This window comes from Oryx dammah, unplaced genomic scaffold, assembly GCF_014754425.2.
Source record: "Oryx dammah isolate SB20612 unplaced genomic scaffold, SCBI_Odam_1.1 HiC_scaffold_28, whole genome shotgun sequence".
In the NCBI taxonomy this organism is placed as follows: domain Eukaryota; kingdom Metazoa; phylum Chordata; class Mammalia; order Artiodactyla; family Bovidae; genus Oryx; species Oryx dammah.
The window spans coordinates 105,957,089-105,969,159 of NW_024070212.1; the positions used below are offsets into that span (position 1 = coordinate 105,957,089).

General features: G+C 53.9%; 1 protein-coding gene across 1 annotated transcript in view; it reads left to right on the forward strand.

The window, feature by feature from the left end:
- The first annotated feature begins 714 nt into the window (after positions 1-714).
- The window catches only part of EPHA10 (EPH receptor A10), a 42,725-nt gene continuing 31,368 nt past the window's right edge, over positions 715-12,071 (forward strand). The window contains exons 1-5 of the mRNA XM_040231699.1: positions 715-844; positions 2,957-3,021; positions 3,680-4,358; positions 10,657-10,812; positions 11,296-11,646. Coding sequence (XP_040087633.1) covers positions 739-844; positions 2,957-3,021; positions 3,680-4,358; positions 10,657-10,812; positions 11,296-11,646 — 1,357 coding nt within the window. The 5' untranslated portion in view covers positions 715-738. The remainder of the gene's footprint in view (positions 845-2,956; positions 3,022-3,679; positions 4,359-10,656; positions 10,813-11,295; positions 11,647-12,071) is intronic.

A 12,071-nucleotide genomic window follows, 5' to 3' on the forward strand; every position in this document is an offset into this window, starting at 1 on the left:
CCACTTTACTCTCCTTTCTCGTGTAGCTCTTGGGGTCGTACTTGGCCTCTTCCTCCCCGGTGTGTGTGTGTGTGTGTGTGTGTGTGAGAGAGAGAGAGAGAGAGAGAGAGACAGAGAGAGAGAGAGAGAGAGAGAGATGAAGGCGGGAGAAAGGGGGCGGAGTGGAGCCACGAGATACCAAAAGCTGCAGATACAGGAAGACAAGGGCTAGAAGATAGAGGAGCTTCCCAGAGCTTCGGGTCGGGACACCAGTCTTCAAAACCTCCTGCAAGTCCTAGGTACTAGGGGTCTTCCAGGTTAGCACAGAGGCTGTAAGTGTCGCTGCCTCGCCGCGGTTTGCTCCTCCTTAAGCCACGCCCACATTGCCTGTTTCTCAGGAATGAGAGGCTAAGGTTCAGCGCTCTGGGCCACCTACGGCAGGTCATCCCTCTCCCCATGAACCGAACCGGGTCTCAGCGCTGCCCCACCCGCCATGGTTTGGAGACTGGCGGGACCCCTTCCTTCTCCCCCTCCAATTTGCTGTTCCGCCCCTGGCCTATGAAACTCCACCTCTCCACCTTCTCCTGGCGGGGATTGGTGGACTTTCCGCGGTGGTACATAGGGATTGGTGCCCATGGATGATGGTCACCGGCGAGATCCCGCCCCCCAGCCAGCGCTAGGGTCTGGGGGCACTGCTCAGCGGTGCTGGGGCTGGCGCGGCTTGAGCCGCCGCCGCACTGACAGCTCGGTCTGCGGACCATGGAGACCGGCGCCGGCCCACATCCGCTGCGCCTGTTCATCTGCCTGATGCCGCTGTGTCTCGCCTTGCTTTTGGGGCCGGGGAGGCCAGGGACCGCCGAGGAAGGTGAGGAGACCGGTGGCTGTTTTGGAGGCTTGGATGCCAAAAGATAGGAAGCTGAAGAACCGGGGTGCTTGGGGAAGGAGTCGTACCAAGAGACTGGAGTCTGTATTGGGGTTTGAAGCAAGCGGACAGCGAAAAGCAAAGAACTGGAGAGAGAGGAAAAGGTGGCTAACGAAGAAGAGAGGAGCACTGAGGAGCTCGAGGGCTGGAGACCTGGGAGGCTGGGGAAGAAAGAGACCAGGAATGAATTCACTCATACTCATGGGTTCAGGGGCGACGGTTCAGGGGCCGGTGAGACGGACAGGCTGAGCAATTGGAGGTGGAAGGTGTGGGGGCAGGGAGATGCGGAGGTGAAATCTTCTCGGAGGAGACGGGATGGAGCCGGAACAGTGGGGGAGTCTAGGGGACCTCTGAGTGGCGAACAGAAGGTAGAGAGCTGGTGGGGCGACGAGGGCGGGCGGTCTGGTGGCGAGTGTGGCTGAGAGGGCGTGGGGTGGGGAATTGGGGGAAAGAGTCTGGGAGCTGTCTGACGTGCTGACCCGGGAGCTGTCCGCAGTGCTGAATTTGGAGTGTAGACTAACCAGCGCAATCTGCGTTGCCGGGTTCGGGGGTGCTCGCTGTACCAGAGACTGCGTCTTGCTTCTGACCCTGAATTTGAGGGGGCTGTACACTCAGTTAAATCCAGAGGCGTAATTTTCAGGAGCTGGAGGAGCTGGAATCTAAGGCGTTGGCCTCGGGGTTGTTCTGGGCGCTAGATCTCTGATGCTTTCCAATATGCAATTCCGATGTGCTGTCGGTTACACCGAAATCGGGAAGCTGACAGTGGTCCTGTCCGTTGTCGCTGACACCTGGCGGGGATTTTGGAGCCACACCCCCTTGCTTAAGCTCCAGATGAGTAATCTTCAAAGATTTGGGGATGGCCTGGGCTTCTGGCTCTGAGCTGCTGCTGTGCTGTTCTAACCAGTGTTTCTCTGGGACCCACACTGACAGCAGAATTCAGACTGCAGGTCAGACGCCTCATGGGGGAAGAAAGTGACCATATGCATCTCTGGTTTAGAAGGGGTCATGGCTTTATATATTAAAGGAATCCTGATAATCTTTCAAAAGCAGGGGAGATGACAGCCTCTGGGAAAGGGGCTGGCTGAGGAGGTAAAGATTTTTACTTCTTTCGCTGCTGGCAGGGTCTCTCTACTTCGTTTTCCCCAGAGGCCCTGGGAGCCAAACTAAAAAGTTCAAGTCTCCCCGATCCCTGGTGACCCCAGACCTCAAAAGAACCCATGAGTATGAGTGAATTCAGGAATGTGTACAAGAATTCTCAAATATGGTCACTTTCTCCCACTTCTTGACACTGTTATAATTTGAGAGATCTGGGAAGGTGGGGGTCACTGATCCCCCCATTTTAGAGCTAATCTTAGAGCACATGTCATGGATTCCATGCCAGGCTGAATAGTGACTCTCCAAATATTTCCATACCCGAATCCCCAGAACCTGTGAATATTATCATAAGTGGCAATAGACTTTGCAGGTGTGGCTAAGGATCTTGAGATGGAGAGGTTACACTGGATTATATGAGTGACCCAATTACAGTCACAATGGTCCTTATAAGAGAGCCACCGAAGTCAGAGTTAGAGAAGGAAACAGAGGCTGGAATGATGTGTTTTGAAGATGGAGGAGGGGGCCACAAGCCAAGGAATCCAGGTGGCCACTAGAAGCTAAAGGAGGCAAGGAAATGGATTCTCCCCCTTTGAGCCTCCAGAAGGGACCAGTCTTTCCAACACCCTGATTTTAGACCAGTGAAACCGATTTTCAACCTCTGACCTCCAGAACTGTAATATAATAAAGTTTTGTTGTTTTAAGCCACTAAATTTGTGGTAATTTGTTACAGCAGTCACAGAAAACTAATACAGGCTCCCTCCCTAATCATTGTGGCTACCTTTCTTTAGACTAGACCTACTCATGCCTTCTCATGGGGATATATGAAGTGGGAAAAACTTGTCTGTATCCTTCACCACATTCTCTGTTTTCTCAGTCAGCAAATTTCAAGTGAACTCACCAAAGGTTCTTACCCCCTCCCACCCCGAACTTTCTGATATTTCTGTTCTTCCCTCTCTCTAGTCATCCTTTTGGATTCCAAAGCTTCCCAAGCTGAGCTGGGCTGGACTGCACTGCCAAGTAATGGGGTAAGTGTAAACCTTTCCCTCTCTGTCCCAAGGAGCTCCTGGTGGTCCAGGACTCAGCCCCTTTATCTCCCCGTGGCTACATCAGATCAAAATGCTCCCGAGAGTATGTAGTCTCCAGCAGCCCTGGCTTCAAGCCAGAGTGGCCTATTAGAAAATGTCGACTCTTCAGTCAAAAAAAAAAAAGTGATAAGAGAACTGGGTGTGTCTAGGAACAGACAGCATCTGGAAGGAGCCAATGCTAGATGGTGCCTTGCACCCAGTAGGTCCACTAAGCAATGTTGTTGATTGATGAATTGACAGGATAAGCAAGACTTGGAATCCTAAAAGAGGCTTGGAAACTTGGGGTAATGGGGGGAGATGTGGTGTTGTGGAAAGAGCACAGGGTGGAGAGCAAGGAGGCTCCCTACTTCTGCTATAAGAGGCCATGTCTATCCACTCAAGTCACCCCTCTCTGGAGCCTGTTTCCCTGTCAACTGGACCTCAGTTGGCTCCACGGTTTCTCCCAGCTCTGCGCCTTATCATTTCAGGGGTGTGTTTGGGGAAGGAGGGGAGAAGGGAATGCAGAATGATGGGGAAGGGGGACTTCAGCCCCAGTCCGCGCCAGGGCCCGGCCTCTTGGGGGCGCCTCGCTCTGAGCTGCGCGCCTTTGCTCCCCCAGTGGGAGGAGATCAGCGGCGTGGATGAGCGCGGCCGTCCCATCCGCACGTACCAGGTGTGCAACGCCCTGGAGCCCAACCAGGACAACTGGCTGCGGACGGGCTGGGTCAGCCGCGGCCGCGGGCAGCGCATCTTCGTGGAGCTGCAGTTCACACTGCGCGACTGCAGCAGCATCCCCGGAGCCGCGGGCACCTGCAAGGAGACTTTCAATGTCTACTACCTGGAAACGGAGGCCGATCTGGGCCGCGGGCGTCCCCGCCCAGGTGGCAGCCGGCCCCGCAAGATCGACACAATCGCGGCAGACGAGAGCTTCACTCAGGGCGACCTGGGTGAGCGCAAGATGAAGCTGAACACAGAGGTGCGCGAGATCGGCCCGCTCAGCCGGCGGGGTTTCCACCTGGTCTTCCAGGACGTGGGCGCATGCGTGGCTCTAGTCTCTGTGCGAGTCTACTACAAGCAGTGTCGCGCCACGGTGCGGGGCCTGGCGGCGTTTCCAGCCACCGCAGCCGAGAGCGCCTTCTCCACGCTGGTGGAGGTGACCGGAACGTGCGTGGCGCACTCAGAAGGGGAGCCCGGCAGCCCCCCGCGCATGCACTGTGGCGCCGATGGCGAGTGGCTGGTGCCCGTGGGCCGGTGCAGCTGCAGTGCGGGATTCCAAGAACGCGGTGATGTCTGTGAAGGTATCCAGCGCCCTGGGGGGTGTGGTGTGGGAGTGTAGCCCGCAGGTGGCAGGTGGGAGAGAGTGTGTCCTGGATGAAAGAGGCAGGAGAGGGAGTGAGGAAGTCATGGGGTATGGAGCTGGGAGTCCTGACTTTTTGTGGGGCTTCCAGTGGGTGCAGCCAGGACCAGTGAGTGAAGTTAATGAGAGATGGATTTGACTCCATACAAGCCGGCATCAGGGACCTGTATTTCAGGCGCCATGATAAACACCTCACATAGACCTTATTTATTCACAGCAATAAAAGCATCTTTATCCCTGTTTTGCAGATAAGGAAACAAAGGCTCGGAGAGATTAACACCTCACTTAGCAATTAAGAAACAGGGAACTGAGTTTTAAATCCAGATTTGCCCAACTCTCAGGTTCTTTCTACTACACTGTGCTGCCTCCCCTGTGCATAGGAAAGAACTCTACAATAGCCCAACTCTGTTAGAGGCTGCTGGGATTGGTTACATTAGAGGGAGTGAGCTCCCTGTCACCAACAATATACAAGTCAGAGGCTAGCAGGAGGATTCTTGAGCTGGAGAGAGAGATTGGGAAGTTGCACTAGGTCACTACTAAGATCCCACCCAACTCCCTGAACTAGAGTCACTGTGCCCCGGGGGAGATCCTTCATGTTGGGGGTTCTGTTAGACTCTCTGGTCTGTGGGGGCCCCAGGAACAGGTCTCGCCTTCTCTATCTGTAGCTCTGAGGACTGAGGGTAAGAATGGGGTGTGGACCATGTGCACTTAATGAAGAAAGGCCAAGTGTTGCTTTTTCTAAGCCGGGTCCTTCTCTTGGTGCCAGGGCAACAAAAATGAATCATGCATAATCTCAACTCTTGAAAATTCATAGTCTCAGTGGAAAGATGTAAACATTTAAAAGTCACAACAGGATGCTGTACGAGCTAACAGAGAGATTGATACAGCAGTGGGAAGACAGTGGGAGAAGTGACTAAACTTGCTCTCCTTCTTCTGTTCAGTCATCATTCACCATGAGTTGAGAACACCTCACCTGCATTTATTGAGGGTGTGTGATATGTTTATAAATGAATGTCACCATCTTTTCCCTGGGGCTCTTGTGGTTCAGTAACAGACTTGGAGATAAAACTTTTCTGGGCTCTTCAGGAAAGGTTGGGATCCACTTCTGGGCTCTCCAAACCTGTATTTCTACATGGTCTACTTACCCCATGGACTGCAGTGACCTCTAGTGTTTCTCTCACTCGATTAAGAACTTCTTGAGCTCAGACAATGGGCTGTATTATCTTAGCAGCTCCAGTGCCCATAATGGGACATATGGTTGGTGCTCAATGGAAACGTACTGGGTGAGTGAGCAATTAGCATAAAGAGTGATACATATCAATAGAAATCTGAGGAAGCCTGGAGACAGGAGAACCCAATTCTAAGTGGAGAGAGAGATGTTTCTTCCAGGTAGCCAAGAGAATTCTGAGGTAAGAAACTGTGTATGTAGAAGCATGGAGGCAGGGGAGAACATGGCATGCTTGGGGCTCAGCAAGTCAGCATGGATACAGAAGAGGGCATTTGGGGATGTGTGGGTGAAGGGGCTGGAGAAGAGGAGCAGCAATTCATGAAGGGCTTGAGTGGGGATAAAGAAGGGATAAAGAGCTTAGACTTTATGCTTTAGACCATTAGGGAGAGTTTGAAGCAGAGATCTGACAAATTCAGACTTGTATTTTCAAAATATCACTTGAGCTGCAATTACAAAGAAAAAGCTGGAGAAGGAAAGATTAGAGGCCAAAAGTTGAGGAAGGAAGATGATGTAATAGTCCAGGAGAAGGAGCACGGGTTCTGACCAAGGCAGTAGCAGAGCTCACTGAGTGACAAGGATGGATGTAATAATCAGATAACCTCCACAGCACTTGGTAACCATTCATTTCAAAGGAGGAAGGAGTCCTTTTTGACTGATCTGCATCCAGAGGATGGAATGGACAGACGGTAATTCACTGGAGTAGAGAACACAGGGCATGAATGCACATAAAGAATTGATGGTGTCCATGCTGGGAGGGATTGGGGCCAGGAGGAAAAGGGGATGACAGAGGATGAGATGGCTGGATGGCATCACCAACTCGATGGACATGAGTTTGAGTGAACTCTGGGGGTTGGTGATGGACAGGGAGGCCTGGCATGCTGCAATTCATGGGGTCGCATACGACTGAGTGACTGAACTGAACTGAACTGAACTGATGGTGCACTCAAATAGAGGTAGCTAGAAAGCAGGTCTGGAGCTCAGCAACAGAGAGATAGATGCTACTTGAAGCTATAGGTTTGGTTGGGACAGACCAGGGAGAATGTGTAGGGTAAGAAGCAAGGTGGCCAATGAAGTCTCACAGAACAGCAATATACAAAGGGGAGCTATAAAGACGACTGCGAGGCAGTGATCAGAGGCTGGAGGAGAGTGTGACTTCATGGCAGCCAAGGATGATGGAGAGCCTCCTGGGTGGCTCAGTGGTAAAGAATCTGTCTGCCAAGCAGGAAACCTGGGTTTGTTCCCTCGGTCAGGCCAACCCCCTGGAGGAGGAAATGGCAATCCACTCCAGTATTCTTGCCTGGAAAATCCCATGGACAGAGGAGCCTGGTGGGTTACAGTCCATGGGGTCAAAAAAAGAGTCGGACATGACTTAACAGCTAAACAGCAACAAAAGTGATGGACGTTCCAGGAGGGGATGGCCTGCAGTGTTGGTGAGCCATGAGGTAATGCAAGGATTCGTCGATGTCTGCCTAGTGGCCCTGGTGAGAGCAGTTTCAGCTGAGTGATGGAGGTCTTACCAGCTGCAGCAGGTAAGAGGATGAAGGAAATTGAGCTAAAGGCAGGGAATGTAAACTCTCTCGGGAGGCTGGGTTTGAAAGGGGAGAAGAGGGCATGATGTCTTGAGAAGGACATTGGGTGGAGAGAGGATTTTTTTTACTGTAGATGAAAGGGAGCCTTGTTTACACAGGAGGTGGGGAGCCAAAGGGGTACCAAGTTGGGGGAGGCAGTTGGCCTCCGGGGAAGAAGTATTTTATTACTGGTGTGGATCAGAATTGCTGATGCACACTGCTAACAAAAAGCAGGCCGCGTTTTAGTCAGTTTTATTGTTTTTAAATACAGTGCCCTGCTGCCCATACCTTAAATGGACTGCTTTTATGGCTCTACTCCCTGTACTGTTACTGGAAAGGGCTGATAGAGAAGAGAATTACCAACCGATGGCCTCTCTTCTCTCTGTGGGTTAGGGGGGGCACCTGTACCAGTGGACAGAGGAATCTTGCTCTGCTTTACTCACCTCTGCTTTACTGCAGCTCCAGAGCTTAGAATAGCACCTGGCTCATAGCCGATGCTGAAAAATTGTTGAATGAATGGATCAAGGACTGGAGGAGGGGATTTAGATATACATTCTAGGCAATCACACACACACACACAGACTCAGGAACCCAATCCCACTTCTGACTTTGAGTACAGACAAAGGCCATTTGTAATAGCATCAGCTCTGCCTTGGGGAGTAAGGACGTGGCGAGGGTGCCAGGTAAGCTTCACAAGGGAGATATTATTTTGAGCTAGGACTTGGAGAAACATAGGCATTTGCCAGGAGAGAAGTTGCATAAGATACTATGGGACAAGACGCAGAGGTGGAAAAGGAAAAGTTCGGTGTGGCATGGGTGGGGTCAGCATTGGGGAGCTGTTGGAGGGTTTCAAAAAGGGAAATGAAATGGTCAGGTTTGTATTTAAGAAGGGAAGGCCTTGCAGGTGTTTTCTGTGGCTATTGCAGAGCCCTCTCTGAAGACAGGCAGACACAGAGGCATCTCTCTTTAACGACCCTGACTCTTGTTGCTCCTCTCCCAGCCACCAGAGGAATTATTGAAAGACGTGGGGTTCCCTTGGTGGAAAAAGTCGGAGTGTATGACTCGTGTCTTCAAATCTCTGTAGGACTGCCCTGGAGCAGAGCGACCCAAGCAGACATGCTGAGGCTCCACAGGGTACATCAAGTCCCCGCGACAGAGAGGCATGAGGCGGGTTACGTGCAGAGAGGCTGATTTGGGCTCAGCATGAAGGCATGCGTGCTCAGTCACCAAGTCGCCAAGTTATGTCCAATTCTTTGCGACGCCAAGGACTGTAGCCCGCCAAGCTACATGGAATTTTCTAGGCAAGAATACTGGAGCAGGATGCCATTTCCTTCTCCAGGGGATCTTCCTGACCCAGGGATAGAACCTGTGTCTTCTGCATTGCAGGTGGATTCTTTACTACTGAACCACCTGGGAAGCCCCACCACCTGCTTACTGAATGCTAATGTGAGCCAGGTGGCAACTTAACAGCTGTGACTTGCTGTTCCCACTCCCCCCCAGAGCCCCCTACAGGGGGCAGGGGCCTGCACTCAGATCCCAGCTCTGCCTGGTACTGAGAGGCTGTGAGAAGTTCCTCAATCTCTCTGGACTCCCCCTTTTTCTCAGAGCTGGGGGAAAGTACCCTAGGGGGCTGCTGTGAAATTTAAATGGAAGCACTTTCAAACTGCCAGCATTGTTCAACAGAGGCCGCCTCAGAAGGAGATGGGGTCCCATTACCAAGTATCTGAGCAGAGACTGTGGCTCCTGCTGGGAAAGCTGCTGGAAGATGGGCCAGAGGGCGTCCGACTAGAGGACCCCTGAAATTCTGACTCGGACTGTGAGGAAGAGAGGGAGGGGTCCAGTACTCAGGAATCCCTTCCTGAGTCTGCCCCTCCATACAACCTCTTCTAAACAGAGCCTCTCAAAGTAGATATAAGCAATGCTGTCTCTGATTGGACCACCCACCTCTGGGACCCCAGACACACATACACATGGTGAAAGGAGCCTCCCACGTTCTTTCCCTCCTGCTGTGTGATCCTGCAAACACATCCCTCTCTTACTTCCCGATGGAGGGGGGCAGGCCATGCTTAGCATTTGCATTTGTCTGCTTTCTTGAGGCCAGAGAGGCATAGGAAGTAGCAAGGCTAACACTGGAACCCAGGCCTCTGGAGTCCCAGCCTGACTGCTGTTGCCCAGACCAGATGTTAGCGAGCCCTGTGCTTTGTTCCGAAGGCAGGGACTTCCAAAGGCTCCTGAGCTTTGGAGGCCCTGCCCAAAGCTGCCCCAAGCCCAGGGCTCTAGGCAATAGGGACCCATCGCCAAACCTAAGCCTCCAGATGAGAACCCTCAGCCTCTACCCTCTTCTCCCAGAGAGCTGGAAGTTCTTCCCAAGGGCTAGTCTGAATCCTTTCTGTTGTACTATGTCTTTTTGGGGTTGGAGAGCCACCAGTCTTCCACAAAAAGCTAAGCCAGAGGAGAGGGATAAAGAAATCCTGGCAGGGACAGGGAACCAGGTGAGGACCACCCAAGCTCTGAGAGGAGGGCCAGCACCCATTGCCTCCCTCCCTGGCCCAGCTGGTGAGAAACTTTTTAAAGTGGGTGTTTAGCTGTTTCCACTTTAGGCCTGTGCTGGAGGAAGAGTAATTACTATCATTAGTGTGTGCAAACGTTGTCTGTACTGGGCTCAGCAGTTTGCATCTTTTATCTCAATTCTCCAACCACCTTTTTGAGGTAGGTATTCTATGCAAGGCTCAGAGAAGTAGACCAATGTGCCCAAGGCCACACAGCAAATAAGATGTGCAACTCAGCTGCAAACCCAGGTAGTTTAGATATAAAAGCCTGTGCTTTTAACCACTGACTTGTAGGGGAGGTGAGGGAAGTGAGAGAAGCAAAGTAACTGAGGAGGTGTCAGAACCAAGGAACTTTCATGGTCCCTCTTCTCCCTCCACTTAAGAGTGGCAGGCTCCACTCCTAAATGGGGGCCAAGTGCATCAGTAGAGGATTTATGATGCATTCACCCTCAAACAGTGGAGGTGGGAGGATGAGCTCTGACAAGTGTGTATGTGTTTGTGTGTGACAGTGTTTCTAACAGGGAGTGTGTGGGTGTCTGTCCTTTAGTAACTGGGAAACAACCCTCAGAGGCCTCTCCCTTCTGTCCTCGCATCAAAACCGGAAAGCTTGACTCCTTTTCTTCTAGTGGGCATTAGGGCATTGTGGTGTGGGCTCTGAACCAGTCGGCTGCGGTTGGAATCCCTCCATTTACTAGCTGTGGGACATCTGGCAAGTTACTTAACCTCTCTGAGCCTTAGTTCCCTCATTTTTAAAATGAGGATAAAGTGCAAATCTCACAGGTTGTTATGAGCATTCAGTGAATTACTAAAAGCAGCAACGCAGCCCCACCCCAATCAGGAAAGTGGAGGAGAGGCCGTGGTGTAGCCCCTTCCTCATGTAGTTCCTCCCCGCAGCCTGTCCCCCAGGGTTTTACAAGGTGTCCCCGAGGCGGCCCCTCTGCTCACCGTGCCCAGAGCACAGCCGGGCCCTGGAAAACGCGTCCACGTTCTGCGTATGCCAGGACAGCTATGCACGCTCGCCCACCGACCCGCCTTCGGCGTCCTGCACCCGTAAGTCCAGCTCCTGAATGCCTTACCACTGGCAGAGGGTGGGGGGCTGTCTGTAAAGGCGGAATCGAGGCGTGGTGATGGCAGGGGCTCCACGTGGGGGGCCTGCCCCCAAAACAGCAGAGTGGAAGGAGGGGTGGGGACAGCAATCTGGGGCTTGGGGATGGAAGAACCAGGACAACAGAGTCTAGACGAAGGGATGAGGTTAGGCTTGTTGGGGGATCACCCTGTGGCCCGCCGCCCACCGCTCCGCCCTCACCTGTCTTAACTCTCCAGTCAGCAGGGGGACTCCCGCCCCTTATGCTCTTGGGTCCCCAGATCCGTACCCTCATCCCCTCACTAACGTCCACCCACCCCATCACTGACCGCGCCCCACTCCCACATCCCGCCCCTCCCCGGCCCCCGCCCCCCCCCCCCCCCCCCCGCCCTCCCCCGCTCCTGAGCCGCCCACCCCAACCCCTGACTGCGCCCACCGGTCTCCCCCAGGGCCGCCGTCAGCGCCGCGGGACCTGCAGTACAGCCTGAGCCGCTCGCCGCTGGCGCTGCGGCTGCGCTGGCTGCCGCCGGCCGACTCGGGCGGCCGCTCGGACGTCACTTACTCGCTGCTGTGCCTGCGCTGCGGCCGCGAGGGCCCGGCGGGCGCGTGCGAGCCATGCGGGCCGCGCGTGGCTTTCGTGCCCCGCCAGGTGGGGCTGCGGGAGCGCGCCGCTACGCTGATGCACCTGCGGCCCGGCGCGCGCTACACCGTGCGCGTGGCCGCGCTCAACGGAGTGTCTGGCCCGGCGGCAGCCGCGGGAGCCACCTACGCACAGGTCACGGTCTCCACCGGACCGGGGGGTAAGGTCTTCCGCACCCGGCGCGCTCCCCTGTCCCGCCCACCGCGAGCATCCCCACAGCCCGCAACCACCCCAGATAAACTGCGATCGCTGGTCTTACACAAAAATCCCCGACCCCGGCGACCCCCACCGAGGTCAGCCCCGCTCCCTAAGGCCAGGCAGGAGGGGCTGAAAATGCTGATGACTGTGCCTCCGGGCCACAGAGGTTATGAGTGTTCAGCGAGTCTGCGGGAGCCAGTGCGTGCTCCTCTTTCCCGACCTGGAAGCGAGCGTTTTCCCCACACCCAGCTCTGCAGTTCCCGGGAAAAAGAGGTGGAAGATTCTGCAGTCTTTTACCCCATCCGTCCAGAAAATTTCAGTGGGAAGCCGAATCATACCTCCTTATTTCCTGTCTCAGAAAGAGGGACCCTGTGTGTGTCCCTTGGC